This window comes from Halichoerus grypus, chromosome 4, assembly GCF_964656455.1.
Source record: "Halichoerus grypus chromosome 4, mHalGry1.hap1.1, whole genome shotgun sequence".
Classification (NCBI taxonomy): domain Eukaryota; kingdom Metazoa; phylum Chordata; class Mammalia; order Carnivora; family Phocidae; genus Halichoerus; species Halichoerus grypus.
Genome location: NC_135715.1, coordinates 93,658,513 through 93,682,289, shown reverse-complemented (window position 1 = coordinate 93,682,289; position 23,777 = coordinate 93,658,513). Strand labels below are relative to the sequence as shown.

Sequence of the window (23,777 nt, the reverse complement as noted above, 5' to 3'; positions counted from 1 at the left end):
TATTATAGACTAATATGAACAAAATTTGCAAAATTTCCAGACAAATTATTAACAAATTAAAACTATATATGCATATACAAAAATACTCTTTATGTGTTTATACCAAGTTAGGTTAATTTCGAGAATGTAAACTATAAAGGAAAAAAATCCATGTGATCAATTCCCCAGTGTATTAAAAAACAAAAATTTAGTGCACTAGAAATAGCAAAGAATTTCCGTAAACTGCTAAAAGATATTTACAAATACCTAAGGCATACGTCGTACCTAGAAATGAAATACTGAAAGTTTTCCCCTAACACTGGAAACAAGACAAGAATGTTCACCATCTACCACTTTATTGTGCTTTGGTGGTGGTGTTTCCCATATAATTATTGATCATTTACATTTCCGGTTTTTAACCTCACTCTTTCTATGGTTTGCCAGTAATTTTGTTGACTTTTGCTAAAATCTCCTGCGTGGGAAATATTTGTGAATTCCTCTTTGTAGGACCTGTCAACTTTATACTGTGTATGCTTTAACAGCTTTATTGAGATATACTTCCATGTTTAAAGTGTACAGTTCATCTTTTTTTATTGTACAATTCAGTGGGTTTTGGTATATTGCAGTATTAATTTTTGAATATTGTAATATATATACCATAAAATTGACCACTTTAACCATTTTTGAGTATACAGTTCATTTGCATTGATTACAGTCACACTGCTTTGCAGTCATTACCACTGTTTCCAAAACTTTTTCATCACTCCAAACAGAAACCCTGTAACCATTAAGCAGTAACTTCCCATTTTCCCCTGACACCAAATCTGTGGATTTGCCTATTCTAGATATCTAAGTGGAATCATATAATATCTGTTCTTTTATGTATGGCTTGTTTCATTTAGCATAATGTTTCAAGATTCCATGTAGCATGTATCAGAACTCATTTTTATTCTTGAAAAATGTTCCATTGTATAGATATACCACATTTTGTATGTCCGTTCAACTGTTGATGGACACTTGGGTTGTTTTCACCTTCCACCTCTTGTGAATAATGCTGCAATGAATATTAGCATACAAGTATCTATTCAAGTCCCTGTTTTCAATTCCGTGGGGTATATACCCAGGAATGTAAATGCTGGATCATGCGATAATTTTTTTAGCTTTTGAGGAACCGCAAAATTGTTTTCCATAGTGGCTGCACTGTTTCACATTCCGACCAACAATGTGTAAGAGCTCCAATTTCTCCATGTATTTGCCAACATTTGTTATTTTCCACTTTTTAAAAAAATTATAGCTATCTTAGTAGGTATGAGGTGGTATTTGTTTTTTTATTGTGGCTTACACTGTATTTTTGGAACTACTCTATTTGGTGCATAGAAGTTAAGAATTGGTATATTGTTTTGGCAAATTGCACCTTTTATCGTTACATAATATAATGATTTTCTTGATACTTAGCAATGTTTTTAAAAATCTATATTATTTGATATAAGAAAGAAACCTATCAGGTTTCTTTGATTGGTATTTGCTTTCTGTATTTTTTTCCTGTCTTTTTTAATTTTTTCATGAGTTTACTGGCCTTTTGTATATCTTCTTTGTAGAAATGTCTATTCAAATTCCATGCTCATTTTATAATTATTTGCCTTTTTATCACTGAGTTTTAAGAATTCTTTATATATTCTAGATTCATGTCACTCATCAGATAAATGATTTACAAATATTTTCTCTCTTGCTGTGGGTTGTCTTTTCATTTTCTTAATGGTATCCTTTTTTGAAACACAGAAGTTCTTATCTTTAATGAATTACAATTTCTTTTTTGCTTTTGTCACGTGCTTTTGGTGTCCTATCTAAAATACCATTTCCTTTGCCGTGGTCACAAAGATTTACTCCTGTTTTTTTCCGAGTCTTTTATAGTTGTAACTATTAATTTTATGCCTTTGGTCCACTTAGAGTTCACTTTTTATATGGCGAGAGGTAGGGATCCAATTTCATTCTTTTGCATGTAGATATCCATTTGTCCCAGCACCATTTTTTAAATTAAGTTTTTTTTTTTCTTCTTTTTTTTTTTTGCCCATTAATGCTTGTAGCAGCTTTATTCGTAATTACCAAAAATATTGGTTTATTTTTTTTATTTTTATTTTTTTAAATTTTTTTATTGTTATGTTAATCCCCATACATTACATCATTAGTTTTAGATATAGTGTTAAATTAAGTTTTTAATTTCAGTCTAGTTAACATACAGTGTTATATTAGTTTCATGTGTACAACATAGTGATTCAGCAATTCTGTACATTCCCAGGTGCTCATCACAATAAGAGTACTCTTAATCCCCATCATCTGTTTCACTCCCCACCCCCCACCCACCTCCCCTCTGGTAACCATCAGTTTGTTCTCTATAGTTAAGAGTCTGTTTCTTGGTTTGTGCCTCTCTCTTTCTTTTTCCCCTTTGCTCATTTGTTTTGTTTCTTAAATTCTGCATATGAGTGAAATCACACATTATTTGTCTTTTTCTGACTTATTTCACTTAGTATTATACGCTCTGGCACCATGCATGTTGTTGCACATGGCAAGATTTCATTCCTTTTTCTGGCTGAATAATATTCCTGTGTGTGTGTGTGTGTGTGTGTGTGTGTGTGTGTGTGTGTGTGTACACACCACCTCTTCTTTATCCATTGACTTATCAGTGGACACTTGGACTGCTTCCATAATTTGGCTATGTAAATAATGCTGCAATAAATATAGGGGTGCATGTATCCTTTTTGAGAGAGAGAGCAGGAGAGAGTGTTTTTTTAATTTTAGCTATGATTTGCATTCAAATGATGAGTGATGTTGAGAATCTTTTCACATGTCTGTTGGCCATCTGTATGTCTTTTGAGAAATGCCTATTCACATCTTTCGCCAATATTTTAATTGGATTATTTTGGCTATTGAGTTGTATCATTTTTTAAAATATTTTGGATACTAACCCTTTATCGGATATGTCATTTGCAAATACAGCCTCCCATTCAGTAGGTTGCCTTTTAGTTTTGTTGATTGTTTCCTTTGCTGTGCAGAAGCTTTTTATTTTGATGTAGTCCTAATAGTTTATTTTAGCTTTTATTTCCTTGTCTCAGGAGACATATCTAGAAAAATGTTGCTACGGCTGATGTCAGAGAAATTACTGCCTGTCCTCTCAGGATTTTTATGGTTTCAGGTCACATATTTAGGTCTTTAATCCATTTTTTAAAATATTTTATATTTATTTATTTGAGAGAGAGCAAGCAAGAGCAGGGAGTGGGGCAGAGGGGGAGGGAGAAGCAGGCTCCCTGTTGAGCAGGGAGCTCAATGTGGGGCTCAATCACAGGACCCTGGGATCATGACCTGAGCCAAAGGCAGACACTTAACCGACTGAGCCACCCAGGCGTCCCTCTTTAATCCATTTTGAGTTTATTTTTGTGTATGGTGTAAGAGTGTGAAAGGACAAAATCATTCCCATTTGAGTTGTCTTGACACCCTTGTAACAAACCAGTCCATAGTAAATGTAAGACTTTATTTCTGGACTCTCAGTTTTATATTCTCTTCTATTCCAGTGTCTCCCCTTATATGAACACAATATTGTCTTGATTCCATAGTTTCATAATAAGTTTTGAAACTGAGAAATGTATCTTAACATTTGTTTTTCTTTATCAATATTGTTTTAGTTACACATTTAGGACTTTTGTATCCCGGTAGTGGATTAACTCTTGTCATTCCAAAATGTCTGCTTTGTCTCTGGTAAATTTTTTTTTCTCATAAGTCTATTTTATCTGATATTAATGTGGACACTCATCCTTTCTTTTGATTAATGTTTACATCTTATATCTTTTCCATCATTTACTTTCAACCTAACAAATCTTTATATTTGGAGTTTCTTGGAGACAGCATATAGTTAGGTCATATATTTTATATTTTCTCTGCCTGCCAATCTCTGTTTGAGTCCCGGTTGAAAATTGCTTTTTTCCAGAGAAGACTTTTATGTGCTTTTGCCAGTGAGTTGGGGGTACCATCATCCCAGGATCTCTTGTATTTTTTCACTTGGGGTTCTTAGACCACATTGTAGGATGAATTCTGACCAGGTAGGCAAGTTGTACTTTTACTTTTCAATTTCTTGTATTTTTCTGTGCCATTCTGCATGGTATGATTGTTGTTGTTGTTATTTACTTTTACCAGTATAAAGTTTGTGGGTCTCTTGTATTTCCAGCCTGCATGGACCCTGGTATCACTTTTCATTCCCATCTGTTCCTTTGGTTAAATTAGAAGCTAGAAAGCATAAGGGCTGGAAACTGACTTTAGTATTTTTGAATAGCTAGGCTTCCTGATTTCACTTTGTTTTGGATGGTTGTTTCTGCCTTTTTTAAAAATACTAGCTCAGTAACAGATTAGAGTGGTTATCCTTGTCTTAATCCTTATCTTGGAAAAGCTTTTCAACATTGAGTATGATATTAGTCGTGGGTTTTTCATATGTAGCCTTTATTATGTATGTTTCTTCTATGCCCACTTAATGTTGAGACTTTCTATCATAAGTAGATGTTGAGGGCGCCTGGGTGGCTCAGTCGTTAAGCGTCTGCCTTCGGCTCAGGTCATGATCCCGGGGTCCCGGGATCGAGTCCCACATCGGGCTCCCTGCTCGGCGGGAAGCCTGCTTCTCCCTCTCCCACTCCCCATGCTTGTGTTCCTGCTCTCGCTGTCTCTCTCTCTGTCAAATAAAAAAAAAAAAAATAAGTAGATGTTGAATTTTGTCAAGTGCTTTTTCTGCATCTACTGAGATGCCCATATGATTTTCATCCTTTGTTGATGTGGTGCATCACTTTGATTGATTTACAGGTGTTGAATTATTCTTTTTTTTTTTTTTTTTTAAGATTTTATTATTTATTTGAGAGAGAGAATGAGAGACAGAGAGCATGAGAGGGAAGAGGATCAGAGGGAGAAGCAGACCCCCCACTGAGCAGGGAGCCCGATGCGGGACTCGATCCCGGGACTCCAGGATTATGACCTGAGCCGAAGGCAGTCGCTTAACCAACTGAGCCACCCAGGCGCCCCTTACAGGTGTTGAATTATTCTTGCATCCCTGTAATAAATCCCATTTTAGTCCTGGTTATGATCCTTTTTTTTTTTTTAAGATTTTTAAATTTTTTATTAGAGAGAGAGTACAAGCAGGGGGAGCGGCAGGCAGAGGGAGAGGGAGAAGCAGGCTCCCCGCTCAGCAGGGAGCCCGACGTGGGGCTCCATCCCAGGACCCCAGGATCATGACCTGAGCAGAAGGCAGAAGCTTAACCCGTCTGAGCCACCCAGGCGCCCCCGATCCTTTTAATATATTGTTGAATTCAGTTTGCTGATACCTTCTGTTGAGGAATTTTGCATCTGTGTTCATCAAGGATATCAACATGTTTGTTTTGTTTGTTTTGGTGGTGTCTTTGTCTCATTTTGGTTTTGGGAAATCTGGCTCCATAAAATGATTTTGGAAGCATTCCTTCCTCTTCATTTTTTTGAATAATTTGAGAAGGCTAGGTACTGACTTTTTAAAGTTTCGTAGAATTCATCTCTGAAGCCATCTGGTCATGGTATTAGGGTTTTAGGAGTTTTTAAATTACAGATTTAATTTCAATACTTGTAATTAGTCTATTCAAATTTTTTATTTCTTTGTGATTCAATCTTTGTAAGTCATTGTTTCTAGGAATTTATCCATTTCTTCTAGGTTTTACAATTTGTTGGCATACTTGTTCGTAGTAGTCTGGTTATCCTTTTTATTTCTACAGGGTAAATTGTAACTTAATCATTCGGGCCCTCTTTTTTTTTTTTTTTTGCATGGGTCTCATTAGAGATTTATATCTTTTCAAAGAGCCTGTTAGTTTCATTGATCTTTTCTATTGTTTTTTGAAGTCTCTGTTTCATTTTTCTTTCTTTCTTTCTTTCTTTCTTTCTTTCTTTCTTTCTTTCTTTCTTTCTTTCTTTTTCTTTCTTTCTTTCTCTCTCTCTCTCTTTCTTCTTTCTTTCTTTCTTTCAAGATTTTATTTATTTGAGAGAGAGAGCGCAAGAGAGCGCACAAGGAGGGGATAGGGGCAGAGGGAGAGGAGAGGGAGAATCAGGCTTCCTGCTGAGCAGGGAGCCCAATGCGGGACTCACCCCAGGACCCTGGGATCATGACCTGAGTGGAAGGCAGATGCTTAAGGACTGAGCCCACCCAGGCGCCTGTTTCATTTATTTCTGCTCTGATCTTTACTATTTCCTTCCTTCTGCTAACTTTTTGAGCTTTCTTTGTTCTTCTTTTTCTGGTTCATTTAGGTGTAAGATTAAATTGTGTATCTGGGATTTTTCTTGTTTCTTTAGGTAGGCCTTTATCACTATCAACTTTCCTCTTAGAACTGTTTTTGCTGCATCCCATGGATTTTTGAAAGTTATGTTTCCATTTTCATTTGTCTCAAGGTATTTTTTCTTTCTTTTTTGATTTCTTTGTTGACCCATGGTTTGTTTAGTAGCGTGTTTTTTAGTCTACACGTGTTTGTGTTTTTGCCTGTTTTCTTCTTGTAATTGATTTCTAGTTTTATATTGTTGAGGCTAGAAAATGCTTGATATGATTTTAGTCTTCTCGAATTTATTGAGACTTGTTTTATGGGCCAACATATGATTTATCCTAGAGAATATTCCATGTGCACTTGAAAAGAATGTGTGTTTTGCAGCTTTTGGATGAAATGTTCTGTATATACCTACTGAGTTAATCTGGTTTAATGTGGTGTTTAAGGCTGCTCTTTCCTTATCGATTTTCTGTCTGGTTGATCAGTCTTTCCAGTGGGGTATTAAAGTTCCCTACTATTATTGTGTTATTGTCTGTTTCTCCCTTTTTGTCTGTTAGTATTTGCTCTATATATTTAGGTGCTCCTATGTTGGGTGAGTAAATATTTATGAATGTTATATTTTCTTTTTGAATTGACCCCCTTTTATCTAATGCCCTTCTTTGTGTTTTGTTACAGCAAAATTTATGTAGTTTCATTTTACTTTTTCCCGCTTTGAGTCAGGAGTTATTTGTGTGCTTTTTCTCCTTCATTCTGTTAATGTTAAATTATTAATTATGTGTATAGCTTTTGTGATATTAAATCCTCCACAAAATCTTTGAATCTTTTTTTGTCGTGATGCCAAATTGTTTGCTAGTATTTTTTTTTTTTTGAGATTTTTGCATGTCTATTCATTAATGTGATTTGCCTTTATATGTTCTTTTACTGTTATTATTCCCTCTTGAATTAGAATAAGAGTAATTGGGTAACATGCCCTGCTTTTCTGTTCTTTGAAATAGTTCAGGTAAATGGAGATTATGTATTCTTTGAAGGTTAGAACTTAACAGATTTAGTAATGCTGTATGTGCCTTACTGATTTTCTTTCATAGTTTTAGGTCCGTATGCTCTATGTGGTTCTATTTTGCATTTTTGTTCTTGTTGTTAATTTTTTTATTGTTAGTCTTGTTAGAGGCTTGCATGTCCTTAATTTTTTCAAAGTAATTACTTTTCCCAAAGTAATTTGGGAGTATGGTGAAGTGTTGATTTGGGTTAACTTTTATTCTTTCCTTATGGATATCTGGTTTGTTCACTGGCATCTTACTGAAAAGAACTTCCTTTTCCCAGTGCCCTCTAGTAGTAGTCTGTTGGAAATAAAGTTTGTGTGGGTCTGTTTTCTGGCCTTTTCCCCCTATACTAATGATCTTTTCATCTGTCTTTGCCAATCCACACTGTCTTAATTATTTTAGCTTTTTTATAGTAAATATTTGTATTGGATAGAGAAAATCCTTTTATATTTTTAATGCTTTTACTCCTTAAGTTTATAGTTTTTATAGTTCTTTTATTTGAAGTTTTAAAAGGAATGTAATTCAGCTTTCCTGACCTTTGCTCTTGATTCCACTGGTGTTTTATAATTTTGGATTGTGACCTTGTTTTCAGATAAGCGTTATCTTTGGGAATCATCTGTAGTCTGGGTTAAAGATGTGTTCCTTGAAGGATGTTTTGTTTTTACCCTGGACTAATATTTGATCATAATTATTCACCTTTGGGAATCTACAAGCAAAAGATGGTATAAACTCAAACTTTAGACCCATGTGAGGGCAGCCTTGTGTTTGTGAATTTTCAGGGTAGACTTTTCCTCTTCATCTGGATCCCAGGTAGAGGCAGAAAAACTTTTTTAGTTTCATCCTGGGCTGGTGGGAGGATTTTTTCTCCCTTAGTCTGCCTTTCATTAATAAATGTCACCATCCAAGTTTGGAGTTTTGGTGGGAAAGTCTTAGTCCTGTATCTCACCTTATTTGAGCCCATGTCCTACTCATTGTCTCACCTGTGTGTGATAAACTTAGACTGCTTATTCTTTTTTTTTTTTTTTTAATTTTTATTTATTTTACAGAGAGAGCACGCATGGGCACATGAATGGGCGGGGGTAGGGGGAGAGAGAAAAGGAGTGAATCTCCTCCCTGCTGATCGAGGAGCCCGACCTGGGGCTCAATCCCACGACCCCAAAATCACAACCCAAGCTGAACTGAAGAGCCGGCTACTCAACCGACTTAGTCATCCAGGCAACATGACTCCTCATTCTTTAACAAGCCTTTCCATGGTAGTCCTAGCACAGCTTTTTTCTATTTCCTCCTTTCTCCATGCTTTAGGCTTCTTTTCAGCCCAGCTGTACAAATTAAAAGAATGTTTATTACATTTTATCCAGCATCTCTAGGGATTTTGTTGCAGAGAGTTCTTAGATTATCTACTCTGCCATATTGCTGGAAAGGAAAGTTGGTATTTTTAAATGGGTTATACAAAGCAATTGTGTATTTTCAGCTTAAAAAATGTTCCCTTCACGTGGGAAGACAAAGTATAAGTAGTCTTCCATTGTTGATAACGGCAAAATAATTCTATAAAACAAAGTATTTTTATGGTGGCTGTAAACATAGGCTCTTGGGCCAGATAATCTGGGTAGAATATAAGTTCTGCTACTACCTGTGTGATCTTTAGAAATCTGTGTTTGTTTTCTGTGTCTCAGTTTCTTCATCTTCAAAGAGTCTTAATAGGACCTACCTCATAGGGTTGTTATGATAATTAAATGAATCAATACACGTTCACTTACAATAGTGTCTGACATAGCAAGTATTCAGTAAGTGTTGGCTATCTCTCTTGTTAATTATTACTCACTTTGCTAGCCATAATTCTTACTTCTTGAGGTTCTTTCTCTTTATGCAAAACCTTTTTCTGACTTCTGTATAGAAAAAAAAAAGCAGTTTTTTAACTGTAGAAGGCATAGTTTATATTTGGAGTACCATAATATTGTTTCCCTCCTCTTGTTTTATAAATTCATTCCAGGCAGAATAAAGAAGATATTGAGATGCCGGGGTGGCTCAGTTGGTTAAGCGTCTGCCTTCAGCTCAGGTCATGATCCTGGGGTCCTGGGATTGAGTCCCACAGGTTCCTTGCTCAGCGGGGAGACTGCTTCTCCCTCTGTCTGCTGCTCCCCCTGCTTGTGCACTCTCTCTCTCCTCTGACAAATAAATAAAATCTAAAAAAAAAAAAAAAGAAAAGAAAAAACAAGAAACCTTAAGCCCTACTAAGTTTTACATTTTCCATCAATAAGTTACCTCCATTTCTTGTCAAAATCAGTGTGTGTTTATGTTATCTCTTAAAGTTTATGTTGTGTGTTAAGAATCTCTGCTCACTTTAGACTCCTAATGAAAATCTTTTTCCATTGTGTATGCTTCATCCAGGGATATAATCAAAGTCCATCCTCTAAGAGCAATATGCCTTTGACCTAAACATTATGGAAATAACTCTTTCCTGCAGGCCTTCAGTGTTTCAACTTGCTTACTTGTTACATAATTGTCTTTTTTCTTATGTGAAAACATTCCTTTTTTTCATCTTCAGGAGAGCATCTTTAGAAGTAAGGGATCTCAGAGATCATCTAATTTAGTTGTTTTCAGACATTTTAAAGTGTGGAATCCTTTTTTTTCTGCCGTGAAGATATACACACACATGTATATGTGTAGGTAGGTGGGTGGGTGTAGTGGATCAGTTACACTTAGCTATGGTTGAAGCAGGAAGCCTAAATTTGGCCTTTCCTCCCTCAATACACAGATGACCTAGTCTATTCCTATAGGTTAGAGTTGATGAAATTGGCCTAGGTAGAAACAGAATTCACCCAAGGCTACATACTAACTGGCCAAATAAGGACATGGCCTATTTATTATTTCCATTTTACTGTACTACCCTCCAAAGAATTTTTCTCTGCCATAGGTTTTGTAGTGCTGCTGCTTGGTGTTTTCTTATAAACTTGTATAACACATCTGTGCTTGTGCTTGGCCTGCCAACAGGAATCTCAGTTTCGCCTGGCAGTTGTTACTGACTTAAAGGTCTAGTGATAAACCTAGATAAGTTCTGTTAGGAACAATTTCTTCATCTTTAAAGGAACTGTTTCCAGTAAGTTTCTGTGAAGATGCACTATCCCTTGTGCTTTAGAGATTTTCTCAAATGCCTTATTTAACTGGTCCTCTTACGAAGTCAGAAAAACTGAAGAACCAGGAATGCTTGCAAAGGGACTTGAAAGCCATATAAACTTCATTTTTTTTCTGTAGGCCATTTTGTCATTCACTTATTCAATTATCAAATATATTTTTATTGCCTTCTTTGGCAGTCACTGTTCTGCCTACTGGGGATTTTGACACATGTCAAGGTTCTCCATCAGCTGTTTCCTTACTCTTTCTTCTGACTCTGGGCAAAGACATCTATGTTATGGCTTCAGTATTTTTTACTTTCTGTGATTGAGTCTAGTTTTTGCCCCGTGAGTTAGGGCTGTGTTGAGGCCTCCAACTTTTGTCCACACCATCCTCTGTTTTAAAATCTGTAACACGGAGTTGAGATGCATGAGAAATGCTGGAGATTCTGTATCCCTTGACTAAGATCTAAGAATAGAGGAATTCCCATCTTGTTGGCCACACTGGAACGGAGCTTGCATAGTATTGGCCTGGGAGGAAGAGAGAGAAAGTGGATCATGGCTCAAGTGCTACAGACTCTATTCTTACCAAGATTTAGTACAGTTTTTTGAATAAATGCTGTTTCATTTGTTTTATGCTCTTACCACAATTCCCTGAGACATTAAATTGTTGGGGTTTGTGTGTGTTTTCATTTGTTTTTTAAATTATTTTCCTTAGCAATAGTTGTTTTGCTGGTGACTAGGTCAGTGGAACTGCTTTCAGGGCATCATTACCTGGTTGATTTTGAGCATCGAACCAGCCTTGCATCTCTGGAAAACCTTAATTAGTCATTGTGTGTAATCCTTTAAGGATTGCTCAATTCCATCTATTAATATTTTGTTGAGGAATTTTGCATTTATTTTCATGAAGAATATTTGCTTATAGTTTTCTTTTTTTGGACTTTGGCTTTGGGGTCTGCGTATACTGGTTTCATAGAGCGAGTTGATTTTGGGGCGGTAGGTTGAGTAGAATTGTTCTTTTTTTAATATAATTTTTTTTAAAAGATGTTATTTATTTATTTGAGAGAGAGAGAGCACAAGCAGTGGGAGGGAGAAGGACAAGCAGACTCTACACTAAGTGTGGAGCCAGGTGCGGGGCTCAGTCCCATGATCCTGAGATCATGACCTGAGCTGAACTCAAGAGTGGGACACTCAACCGACTGAGCCACCCAGGCACTCCAAGTAGAATTGTTCTTAATTCTTATTTAAATGTTTCTTAAGACTTCTCCAGTGAAATCATTAGGCCCAGGAGACTTCAGTCTTGGGGAGATGTTCTTGTTTGTTTGTTTTTAAGAGGTTTTTGGTCTTTTTTTTTAAGTATAATTTCATTAAAAAATAATTATGCGGGGTGCCTGGGTGACTCGGTTAAACGTCTGCCTTCAGCTTCGTAGTTTTTTCTTTTTGAGGAATTAGTTTATTTCATCCACATTGTCAGATAGATTTATTGTAGATATGTTTCTTCTAGTTACTTACCTTGTAAATGTTTTTGGAGTGTGTAGTGTCATCCTTACTTTTAATTCTATAATTGGTAATTTGTATATTCTTCTTTTTCTTTTACCACTCTTGCTAGAAGTTTCTCAATTTTATTGATCTTTTCAAAGAACCAGATTTCCAGAAATTTCTTTCATTTTTTTTTTTTTTAAGATTTTATTTACTTATTGGAAGGGGGAGAGAAGAAAGCGCATATGCATAAGCGGAGGGAGGAGGGGCAGAGAGAGAGGGATATGCAGACTCTCCCCTGACTAGGGAGACTGACTAGGGGCTCAATCCCAGGACCCCCAGGGATTATGACCTGAGCCAAAGGCAGACACTTAACCAACTGAACCACCCAGGTGCCCCTCCATAGATTTCTGCTCTTACCTGTATTTTACTCCTTTCCTTCTGTTTATTTTGCTTTTTTTTCTAGTTTTCTTTAGGAGGGAGTTCAGGCTATTGACTTGAGACCTTTCCTTTTATCTAATGTAAACATTTAGATCATAAATTCTCTTTTCAGCACTACTTTAGTCAAATTTTGATATGTCATTTTCTTTTTTCCAGGTTATTGTACTTTTTTATTTCCGAGTCGTCTTTATTCTGTGGAATGTTGAAAAATGTGTTCTTTAATTTCCAAGTGTTTCCTTTCTAATTTTTTCTTAACTTTCTGTTACTGTTTACTGTTTTTATTGATTTCATTATGATTATAGAGCACTGATTTTAGTTTTCAATTTCATAAGGTTTATTTAATGACCCAGGATATGGCTTGTCTTATGAATGTTCCATCGACAGTTGAAAAGTATGAGTATTCTGATGTTGGCTGGAGACTGTCTTATACGTGTCAATTGGATCCTGTTAGTTGATGTATTGTTGAATTCTTCTATATTCTTGCTAATTTTCTATTTAATAACTCTAGCAGTTGCTAAATATTTGACATTGCCAGTTATATTTGTGTTTTCTATTTTCTAATTATCTTCCCACTCTATTTTTATTTGATTTGTTTTCTAGCTATGTTGTTTTGTGCATAAATATTTTCTAATGTCCTTTTTTCCATCTAGTAAAACTATTTGCTCTCAAGTGTACTTTTTAAAATTAATGTTTGCATGATATAGCTTTTCCTATCCCTTTGCTTTCAGTCTACATAATTATATTTTAAGTTTTAAGTTTTTTTTAAATAGTAGGTAGATCATGGTTTTTTCCTGCTCTGTTAATCTCTACCTTTTCATTCATCTATTTAGACCATGTGCTTTCATGTAATTATATGTTAGAGCTTAGGTGTGCTATTTTATTACTTGCTTTCTGTCGTTATATTTTTTAATTTGTTTTTTTTCTTCCCTTTCTAATAGATTATGTGAACATTTTTTAGAATCTTTTATTTCAGTGTTTTTGAGAGTATATTTTTTGCATAGCTTTTTTTGATGGTTGCTGTTGTTATTATGTTTTATATATACAAATTACAGTAGTATAGTTGACGTTTGAACAACATGGGTTTGAACTCCATGGGTCAATTTATATGCAGAATTTTTTAGATAAATACAGTACAGTACCATAAATGTATCTTATTTTATGATTTTCTTAACTTAATATTTTCTTTTCTCTAGCTTACTTTATTGTAAGAATACTATATATAATACATATAACATATAAAATGTGTGTTAATTGACTCTTTTTGTTATCAGTAAGGCTTCTAGTCCCCAGGTGGCTATTACTAGTTAAACTTTTGGGGAGTCAAGAGTTATATACAGGTTTTCAACTGTGGGGCAGGGGGTGGAAGTCGGCACCCCTAACCCCTCGGTTGTTCAAGAGTCAACTGTATATTGGTAACAACATTTTAGTACCTTGAGTATTTTTGCTAGTTTCTCCCAGTCTGTTGCTCTTTCTTCTTTTCTGTTTTTCTAAGTTTCATAGTTAACTCCTCTCCCAACTGCTCCTTTTTTCTGTTTCATAGATGCCAGGTGCTATAGCTGAATGGTGGTGTTAGTGGAAGTCTAGGCTTCCCTGTCACCTTCTGCTGTCTCCACTAGTGAGGGAAGCCAAACGCTGCCTGTTACCATGAGGCTAAAGTGAAAGTTCAACAATATACTCAGTTACTGCTGATACCACCACTAAGGAGTCTTGCAGCTTGCTTTTGGTTTTGGAAGGAAAGTAGAAAGTAGACTAGGCTTCCCACTGGCTCCCAGCTAGTACCAGGAGGCATGTAGAACTCTAGGCTCTCTACTTGATTTCCATGGCACTACTGGATATGGGCTCAGTTTTTTCCATTGGATTTGGCAGGAGTAGGGTCGGCACCTGGGTGGTTCAGTTGGTTAAGCATGTGACTCTTGGTTTCGACTCAGGTCATGGTCTCAGGGTCGTGGGATTGAACCCTGTGTTGCAGAGTCTGCTTGAGATTAAATCCCTCTCCCTCTGCCCCCGCCCCCCGTGTGCATGTGTGCACTCTCTCTCTTTCTCTCTCTCGCTGTCCCCCTCTCTCTCAAATAAAATAAATAAATAAAATCTTTAAAAAGAAAATAGAAGAAACCCTCGTTTTCCTGGTCATTTGGCTAGGGAAAGTAGGTTTGTTTGTTTGTTTGTTTTATGGGCTCCACGTGGAGCCCAACACAGGGCTTGAACTCACAGCCCTCAGATTGAGTCACATGCTTAACTGATTGAGCCACCCAGGCACCTCATGAAAGGAGGCTTTTCTTGGCCTGTTTTCATCAGCGCCTATTGGCATTTCTGGGCTGTAGGAATCTCTGGAACTAAATCTTTGATGTATGGCAGATGAAAACAAAACTGATGACTCAGAGTAGAAAATAACCTATTCATTTGGAAATAAATCCGTTTATATGTGGTCAACAGGTTTTTGACAAAGTTACCAAGATATATTCAGTGGGGAAAGAATAGTTTCTTCAACAAATGGTGCTTGGACAACTGGATACCCACATGCAAAAGAATGAAGTTGCACCCCTATCTAGGTATATACCTACCATATATAAAAATAACCTCCAAAAGGTGAAAGAACTACATGTTAAGAGCTAAAACCATAAAACTTTCAGGAGAAAATACATAGGTAATTTTTCATGACCTTGGATTTGGCAATTAATTCATAGGTATAACATCAAAAGAAATAAGTGAATAAATTTGGCTTCACAAAAATTTAAAACTTTTGTGTATCCGAGTATATGATCAAGACACCTACAAATGAGAGAAAATATTTGTATCCAGAATATAAATAACTTACAGAACTCAACAACAAAATGATTATCAACCCAGTTTTTAAAATGGGCAGAGAGGCACCTGCCTCTCAGTTGGTTAAGTGTCTAACTCTTAATTTTGGCTCAGGTCATGATCTCAGGGTTGTGGGACTGAGCCCCCCACATTAGGCTCCACGGTGAGCATGGAGCCTGCTTAAGATTCTCTCTCTCCCTCTGCCCCTCCCCCCCAAAAGAAAATAAAATAGGCAAAGAACTTGATTAGACATTTCTCCAAAGATCTACAAATGACCAATAAGCACATGAAAAGAATCCTCAATATCATTAGTTTTTATGGAAATGCAAATCAAGACCACATTGAAGTACTACTTCATACCTACTGGGATGGCTTTAATCAAAAGAATAAAAAATAACACACGTTGACAAGAATTTAGAGAAATTGGAATTTCACACATTGTTGGTGGGCATGTAAATTGCTACAGCTGCTATAGTCAGGAGTTTGGTGGTACCTCAGAAAGTTAAACATAATTTCCATATGATCCATCAATTCCACTTTGTACCTACCCAAAAGAATTGAAAACAGTGTTCTTGGTAGCGTGATTCACGGTACCCAAAAAGTGGAAACAATCCAAATGCCATCAACTGAAAAATTGTGATATATCCATATAATGGAGTATTATTTAACCATTACAAAAGGGAAACTAAGGGTGGATACAACATGGATAAACCTTGGAAACAGTATGCTAAATGAAAGAAGCTACACACAAAAGGTTACATATGTTTGGTTCCATTTATATGAAATGTCCATAATAGATAAATCCATAAAGACAGGAAGCACATTAGTGGTTGCCAGGGGGTGGGGAGGAATACTCTTTAATGGGAATGGTATTTTTTTGGCATGATGAAAATGTTTTGGAACTAGATAGAAGTGATGCTCGCACAGTATTGTCAGTGTACTAAATGCCACTAATTTGTACAAAATGGTTGGTTTTAGATTATGTGAATTTACCTCAATGAAAAGGAATGGAAAGAAGGGTGGCTCAGACCTTTGGCTTAGGTCAAGATCCCAGAGTCCTGGAATTGAGCCCCATGTCGGGCTTCCTGCTCAGCAGGAAGCCTGCTTCTTTCTCTCCCACTCCCCCTGCTTGTGTTGCCTCTCTCGATGTGTCTCTCTCTGTCAAATAAATACATAAAATCTTAAAATAAATAAATGAATGAATGAATGAATGAATGAATGAAAAGAAGAAAGGAGTTCCTTAGCCAGGCTTCCACTTTATTTTCACCTTTCAGAGTTTTCTTATTTTTAATCTGTTTTTTGTTTCTTTGTTTCACTTAGCTGGAGGTATAGAGAGTAGATTTCTCCCTACTCCATCTTGTCTCTAGAAGAATACATTAGACTCAGCTTAGTAGCTTTTTAAAATACTAATGCTTGATCTCCATCCTGGACTAATTTAAGGAGAATGGGAGAAGGGTGGGGGGGAAGGTAAGTTGCGTCAGTATAAAAAATATTTACATGTTATTCGAATGACAACTACCATTGTGAAGCACTCTTTGAAGCACATATTTTCTGCCACTGATGAGTTTTGCAAGTAGCTTTTTTTTCTTTTATATATATTTTTTATTATGTTCAATTAGCCAACATATAGTGTATCATTAGTTTTTTTTAAATTTTATTTTATTATGTTATGTTAATCACCATACATTACATCAGCCTGGCCAATAAAACATGAAGGAAAGTTCTTTGTAAGATAACCTTACAAAGAAGGTTGTTTTTTTGTACATTGTCATGTATTGGTATGAATTTTGAAATTGCTGTGACCATCTTGTTAACAGCCTACAAAGACAGTTAATACCAGGAATGCATCACTTTTCAGTCATAATTTAAATGGAATAATAAAAACAATAAGATACATGATAAAGATATATGCATGAGTTAATGTGGCAATAATATACAATTACAAAAATATGGTGATAATAGCCTGAAAGCAGAATCCATTTCAATCAAAGGTTTTCCTTAATGCCATTTATTTATCTTTTTTATTATTATTATTTTAGAGAGTGGGGGCGAGAGAGAGAGAGAGAGAGAGAGAAAGAAAGAGGTGGGGGAAAGGGGCAGAGGGAGAGGGAGAGAGAGAATCTTTTTTTTTTTTTTTTTTTTTAAAGATTTTATTTATTTATTTGACAGAGAGAGACACAGTGAGAGAGGGAACACAAGCAGGGGGAGTGGGAGAGGGAGAAGCAGGCTTCCTGCTGAGCCGGGAGCCCGATGTGGGGCTCGAACCCAGGACCCTGGGATCATGACCTGAGCCGAAGGCAGACGCTTAACGACTGAGCCACCCAGGCGCCCCGAGAGAGAGAATCTTAAGCAGGCTCCACACCAGCACAGAGCCTGAAGCAGGGCTAAGTCTCACAACCCTGAGATCATAACCTGAGACAAAATCAAGAGTCAGATGCTTAACTAACTAAGCCAACCTGGCAGGCACCCCAATGTCATCATATTTATTATATTGCTCTTTGCACCATCTGAACTAAAGTTAGACTGTGGTGTTAGTTTTTTTTTTTTTAAGTTTATTTTTTTAGTAATCTCTACACCCAATGTGGGTCTCAAACTTATGACCCAGAGATCAGGAGTTGCATACTGACTGAGCCAGCCAGGATCCCCAAGTCAGACTGATCTTTAAGTAGTATATAACATGTAAACTCTTTATCCCTAATCAAGTCATTGTTGTGGAGGTTGTCAATTTAATAGAAGAGGACAAAAGTTCAGGAGCTCAAAAATCTGAATTGCCTATATTGCCAAAAATCTATATTGCCTACCAGTTTTGATTTCCTTTTATTTTTCTTCTAGAAACATGATCAGGGGCAAGTTCTGTTGGATATAGTCTTCAAGCATCTTGATTTGACTGAGCGTGACTATTTTGGTTTACAGTTGGCTGACGATTCCACAGACAACCCAGTAAGTTTAAGCTGTTGTATTTTGTTTCATTTCACTTTTTCTCTCTGTTCATAATATAAAGTTCTTTCCGATTTATAATGTTTACTAATCTGATTAGTGAGGAGTTTTTTTAAAAGGATTTAATTAGAATGATTACAGGTAGTTCTTTTGCCTTTGTTCCTCATTTTCTTGATGTTTTAATTTGTAAAGTTTTTTCCTTAAGGTTTTCATAATTATAAGTTTAAATCTAGTGCCAGTTTCCTCATTTATGTGTCTCAGAAAACTGAGATGTAAATCTAATTCATGATACTTGACTGAAAGAGAAAACTGGGCATAAAGGTTAAAATATTAATGCAGTATTAAAATATTGGAAGTAAAATATTTAAAAATGTTAATGTATCTTAGTCTTACATAAATTAGCCTCCATTAAAATGAAATCATTTTTTTTGTGGCATTCATGGCAATCTTTTTTTTTTTTTTTTAAAGATTTTATTTATTTATTTGACAGAGAGAGACACAGTGAGAGAGGGAACACAAGCAGGGGGAGTGGGAGAAGGAGAAGCAGGCTTCCTGCAGAGCAGGGAGCCCGATGCAGGGCTTGATCCCAGGACCCTGGGATCATGACCCGAGCCGAAGGCAGACGCTAAACGACTGAGCCACCCAGGCACCCCAATGGCAATCTGTTTCTAACTAAAATTCTTAATTTGTTAAATGTAAATTTTCCAAGTAGGCAGATTCAAAGGAGACCCTCCCAAATGAGATAGAGATTAAATATCACAGCTCTAAATTTCTTACGCATTAAGTTACGTAGATTGTTACTAATTCTTTAATAGTTGGAATCATGATTGCTTTTGTTGGAAAAAATCACATTACAGACATAGAAGATAGCATGTGATGAGTAACAGAAATGTTGAATTCTTTGAACATTTATATGCTTATACAGATAGGGCCTTTTACAAAAGAATATGGTACTCTTCTTGATTAGTACAGGAGAATGGCTATTTTGAAGGAGACCTTTTGTATATATAGTTTAGAAAATTGGGATCAGTGCTTTAAAATCAGTTTGTAAGGGCATATTAATAAAATGGCTGTAGAAAATAAAAAACTCTTATGTGGAAAGTAAGTTTCTCTCTATCTCTTGTTCTGTCTCTCTCATAGTCGGAATCCTAGGTTTCTGAATGAATGGTTAACGGGAAGGACATATGAGATGTTAAGTATTACTTTTTCTTGGCATCATTTACTGGTTTTGTATGAAAAACTGAGGATGATGTGGATAAAAGAAAGCAAGAGCCAGCTAGTCTTAGTGCAAAGAAGTCCTTTTGTACTGAACTGAAATAAAAACAAATTTTACCTATAAGTTGATGCCTTCACCAGGGGCTAGAGCTTCTATACGGGCCTAGAGGAGGAATATTATTTCTTGATGAATAAACAAATGTGAAAATGGAAGTGAGTAGAAATGTCAGTGATGCAGTCTTTCCCAGAAAGTTAAATTGTGAACCAGGCAAATTCCCCAAAGGTGTCTGCTATACCTCACTTAGTGCAACATTGAGCTAAAATAAAAAAATTTTCTTAGATTATCTTGCTGACAGTTCTAGGCCTAACCCTCTAGCTGGAAACCTATCTATAGATTGATCAGAGAAGTGGTAAGACAACAAAGAGCAGCTACTCACCACCATTGTCTCTGCCATGAGTGTGAAAAACCATTACTTGTGACACAATATTCTAGAAGGGCTAATACTGAGATCACATATATTATAAGAGATAAGAAATCCTGTTACATAATTTGTATACAGGAAGACATTTTTATTCTAAGGCAGTTACAGCAGGATGAATATGGGGAAGCAGAGGTATTTTTAGCTGGGTTGATCTTTTTGCAGTCCCCTGCTTTTTCTTATTTTGTCTTACTTTTCTATCTTGAGCTTTCCTTCCCAAATAAGATATATTCCTAGGTCCAAGGGTCCAATTGCTAATGATCTAAAATAATTCTTCCCCAAAATTTAGAATTAAAATTTCAAGGACCCAGAAGAAGCCTTAGAAATGATCTTGTCTAACACCCTATTTTTCTTTCTTTTTTTTAATTCATTTATTTGAGAGAGAGAGAGAAACAGCATGAGAGGGGAGAGGGTCAGAGGGAGAAGCAGGCTCCCCGCTGAGCTGGGAGCCCGATGTGGGACTCGATCCCAGGACTCTGGGATCATGACCTGAGCCGAAGGCAGTCGCCCAACCAACTGAGCCACCGAGGCTCGCCTAACACCCTATTTTTCATGAGAAATTATCCCAATCCAATGGGATAAAGCCCAAGTTACTTGCTCGCATTAATGAAACTAGTCTTGGGTCTCACAGCTCCCCATGTAGGTCTTTCCCACAGTACTACAATTTCAGTATTTAAATATTCAGAAGAATCTGTGAAATGCCAAAATGCCATGGAAGGGCCCGTAGACAGCACAAATGTTGTAAGTTATGTCCTGTTTCTGATTGTCAATATGAAAATACATCAAGACTCTGAGGATAATTAATGGACTGACAGATGCCATTCTGAAAAAGAGAAAGGAGTAAGGGGCTAAAATTTATAAAACATCTATTATGGACTTGTTTATAAACCAAATTCTCAATTTTATGAATGTATCATTAAAATATTTTTAGGATGGAAGACTGAGACTTACAAAACTTGTCTAATGACATAGATAATTAAGTAGCTGAGAAAGGATTTGAACTTGCATCTGGCTCCAAAGTGTATACTCTCCCTACCACAAAATATTGCTTCTCAAGAGATGATGATACATAGATGCACAAGAGTTATAAAAATGAACATGTCGAGGAGAGGAGGTATCCATGCAATAAAATTGCCAGCATAGATCAAAAGGAATTTGATTATTTCTGTGAGAATTAATCCTTGTCAGTCCTTAGTTCAGATTTTTTCCATTTCACTGTTTAGTTAATATATACCTGTATATATGTATGTATATATTTTTAAAGATTTTATTTATTTTTTTGAGAGAGAGCAAGAGAGGGAGAGAGAGCACAGAGAGAGGGGTAGAGGGACAAGCAGACTCCCCACCAAGCAGAGAGCCTAATGTAGGGCTCAATCCCAGGACCCCGAGATCATGACCTGAGCCGAAGGCAGACACTTAACCGACTGAGCCACCCAGGTGCCCCTGTATAAATGTGTATATATGTGTGTGTGTGTGTGTGTGTGTGTGTGTGTGTGTGTGTGTGTGTGTGTGTGTGTATATATATATATATATATATATATATATGTTAGGTATATATGTATGTGTTGCGTGTCTGTGTGTGTGTGTGTGTGCGTGTGTGTGTGTGTGCATAATAGTTTTAGAGGATAAGAGCTAATGTTCCCTTAGGTACATAAACATTGAAATTAATTTAATTGGATTTATAATTGATAAACTTAAAAAGCACCAAATGTTTTATTGTGAACTTGTACATAACAAATATGGACTCATAGTAGGTTATCCCTTTCTTTACAATCTTCCTGGGTAAGGAGTTCCAGTATAACAAACAAAATTACTTAAAAGCTTTGTCTTTTCAAAATTTCTTCTGTTTCCATTAAAACCTATTTATCACAGCTTTAGCTCTTAGCATAATGTATGGTTTAATAGTAGTAGTCAGTGAATGTTTATCGAGTGCGCAAAATAATGAGTAATGTGGTTACAATTCATTATGCATAATTTCTTTATAAGCACTTCAAGTGGCTCTTCCTTATTGGCCTTTATCAGTATGATATTCATTGGAACCCTCCAATTACATTATTCGTGTGCATTTATTTTTTTTGTTTTTTGGGGGTTTTTGTGCCTAAAGTGACTTAGTGTCCATTAGTGTGGGACAAAGAGTAGATTTATCAACTATTGTTGACTTGTTCTTTCTACAGTTTCATCCTTCTGATACTTTGTGTTGTGGTTAGGATCTTTTACTGTTTACTACCATTTCTATATTCCCTAACCTTGTGGCTTTCAAACCTAACATATCACAACCACCTGGATACTTCTTAAAATACAGATTTCTGGGTCCTGTGCCTAGAGTTTTTGATTCAGAAAGTCTGGTGTGAAGCTCAATAATTTACATTGCAAATAAGTTCTGCTTATAATAATGCTGCTAGTCCAAGGAATCATATTTTGAAAATCACTGCTCTAACCCAATAGGCTAACTAAGATTACTGAAGTAAGAAGTAATTCATACCGAATAGCTTGTTCTGTTTTTTGGAGATTCTTTTTACACACTCAAAATTCTTGAATTCATCGGGTTTGAGAAACTATAGGAAAAGTCACATAGAGGATGACTCTTATTTCAACAAGCTGCATTTTAGGACAATGTGATTGCTAAAATGTTATCTCACATATCTCAGTATATCTCTCATATTTTATATTTCATCTGTTTTACTGTAATATCTTAGGCTTTTACTACCTATTGTATAAACCTCTTTGGTAGTCTGCCGAATGTTGGATTTTTTTTCTGGTCTCTTTTAACCCTGTTCCATTTTGGGAGGGAATGACAGATTTGGGGTGCAGAAAAGTGTTTCAGAGACAATCAGCATCATGTGTAATGTTCCAGAATGAGGATGAGGAATGTTGTATTTGAGGAACTGAAAGAAAATTTTAATAATCAATGGAATATAGAGCAAGGGGAGAATGTGGGTCTAAAATGAAGTTTGGATAGTATGCCAGATTATGGAATACTTTTTAATCTGTAACATTGTACTCACCTAAAGGTTTTTTTATACAAGTTACATAAGACTTGTGTTTTAGACATACCACCCTGGTTACAGTGGCATATAGAATTGCAAACTGAAGATTTGGGGAGATTGGAGCCTCCTGGCATCAGAAAGCAAGGGAAAGAGTATCTTTGTTAATCCAATTTCAAGTAGCTATCCTACTTCTGGTTCCCTCTCTAACTCTGTTGTTTAATTTCATTTCATTTTTCATTTTCATTTCATTTGTGTGTGTGTGTGTGTGTGTGTGTGTGTGAGAGATTGTTGCATGGCTTGCTTCAAAGGTGAGCTTTTACACATTTTGAAATCCTGTATTTATCTTATTTAAAAATATTTAAGCATTCTTTTTTTTTAAATATTTAAGCATTCTATTTTAAAAAGCATAATGTTTCTGCAGCAAGATGGCAAACTAGTGTACATTATTTAAGTGTCCATTAAACACTGTGCACTAAGTATTTTAATCTTATCAAATTTAATCCTAACAACATAGCTGGATACTACCACCCTCATTTTATATATGAAAAAACAAAGGTATGGAGAAGTGAAATAACTTGTTCAAGATCACAGTTTGTGAATGGGAGGAGTTGCAGGGGTGTGCCTAATTCAGTGGTGAGCAAGGTATGGTTGGGGAGCAGGGTGGTGAGGCTGTGGAGACTTCAGGGGATTGTTGGGAGGAGGTCCCCTGCTGTAGCAGCAGCGAGGTGCATCAGGTCATTCCCTACCCACTGGCCATGTGGTAAGCAATTAGCAGTACTTACCCCTAAGTTTACCATTAAGTGTGAATTAGAGAGGCAAGTCAGTGTCCCAGAGGGCTGGTGACACCCAGTGAAATGAAAAAAATCCCCTTTGCCCAGGAGACTAGCTAGCTATTATACCCTACTGGCAGCACAGTCTCTCTGCCTTTCACCAACTACCGGAGTCAAGCTATATATCCTGTCTCTTCCCCACAAGTAGGCAGGCACGTAAAAGATTCATA

At 36.3% G+C, this 23,777-nt stretch overlaps 1 protein-coding gene across 5 annotated transcripts in view; it reads left to right on the top strand.

Moving 5' to 3' along the window:
• Window positions 1-23,777, top strand: part of PTPN4 (protein tyrosine phosphatase non-receptor type 4) — a 229,593-nt gene that overhangs the window by 70,701 nt on the left and 135,115 nt on the right. For all 5 annotated transcript variants that reach the window (XM_078070673.1, XM_078070674.1, XM_078070670.1 and 2 more), the window contains one exon: window positions 17,992-18,099. In XM_078070673.1, the coding sequence (XP_077926799.1) occupies window positions 17,992-18,099 (108 nt within the window). The remainder of the gene's footprint in view (window positions 1-17,991; window positions 18,100-23,777) is intronic.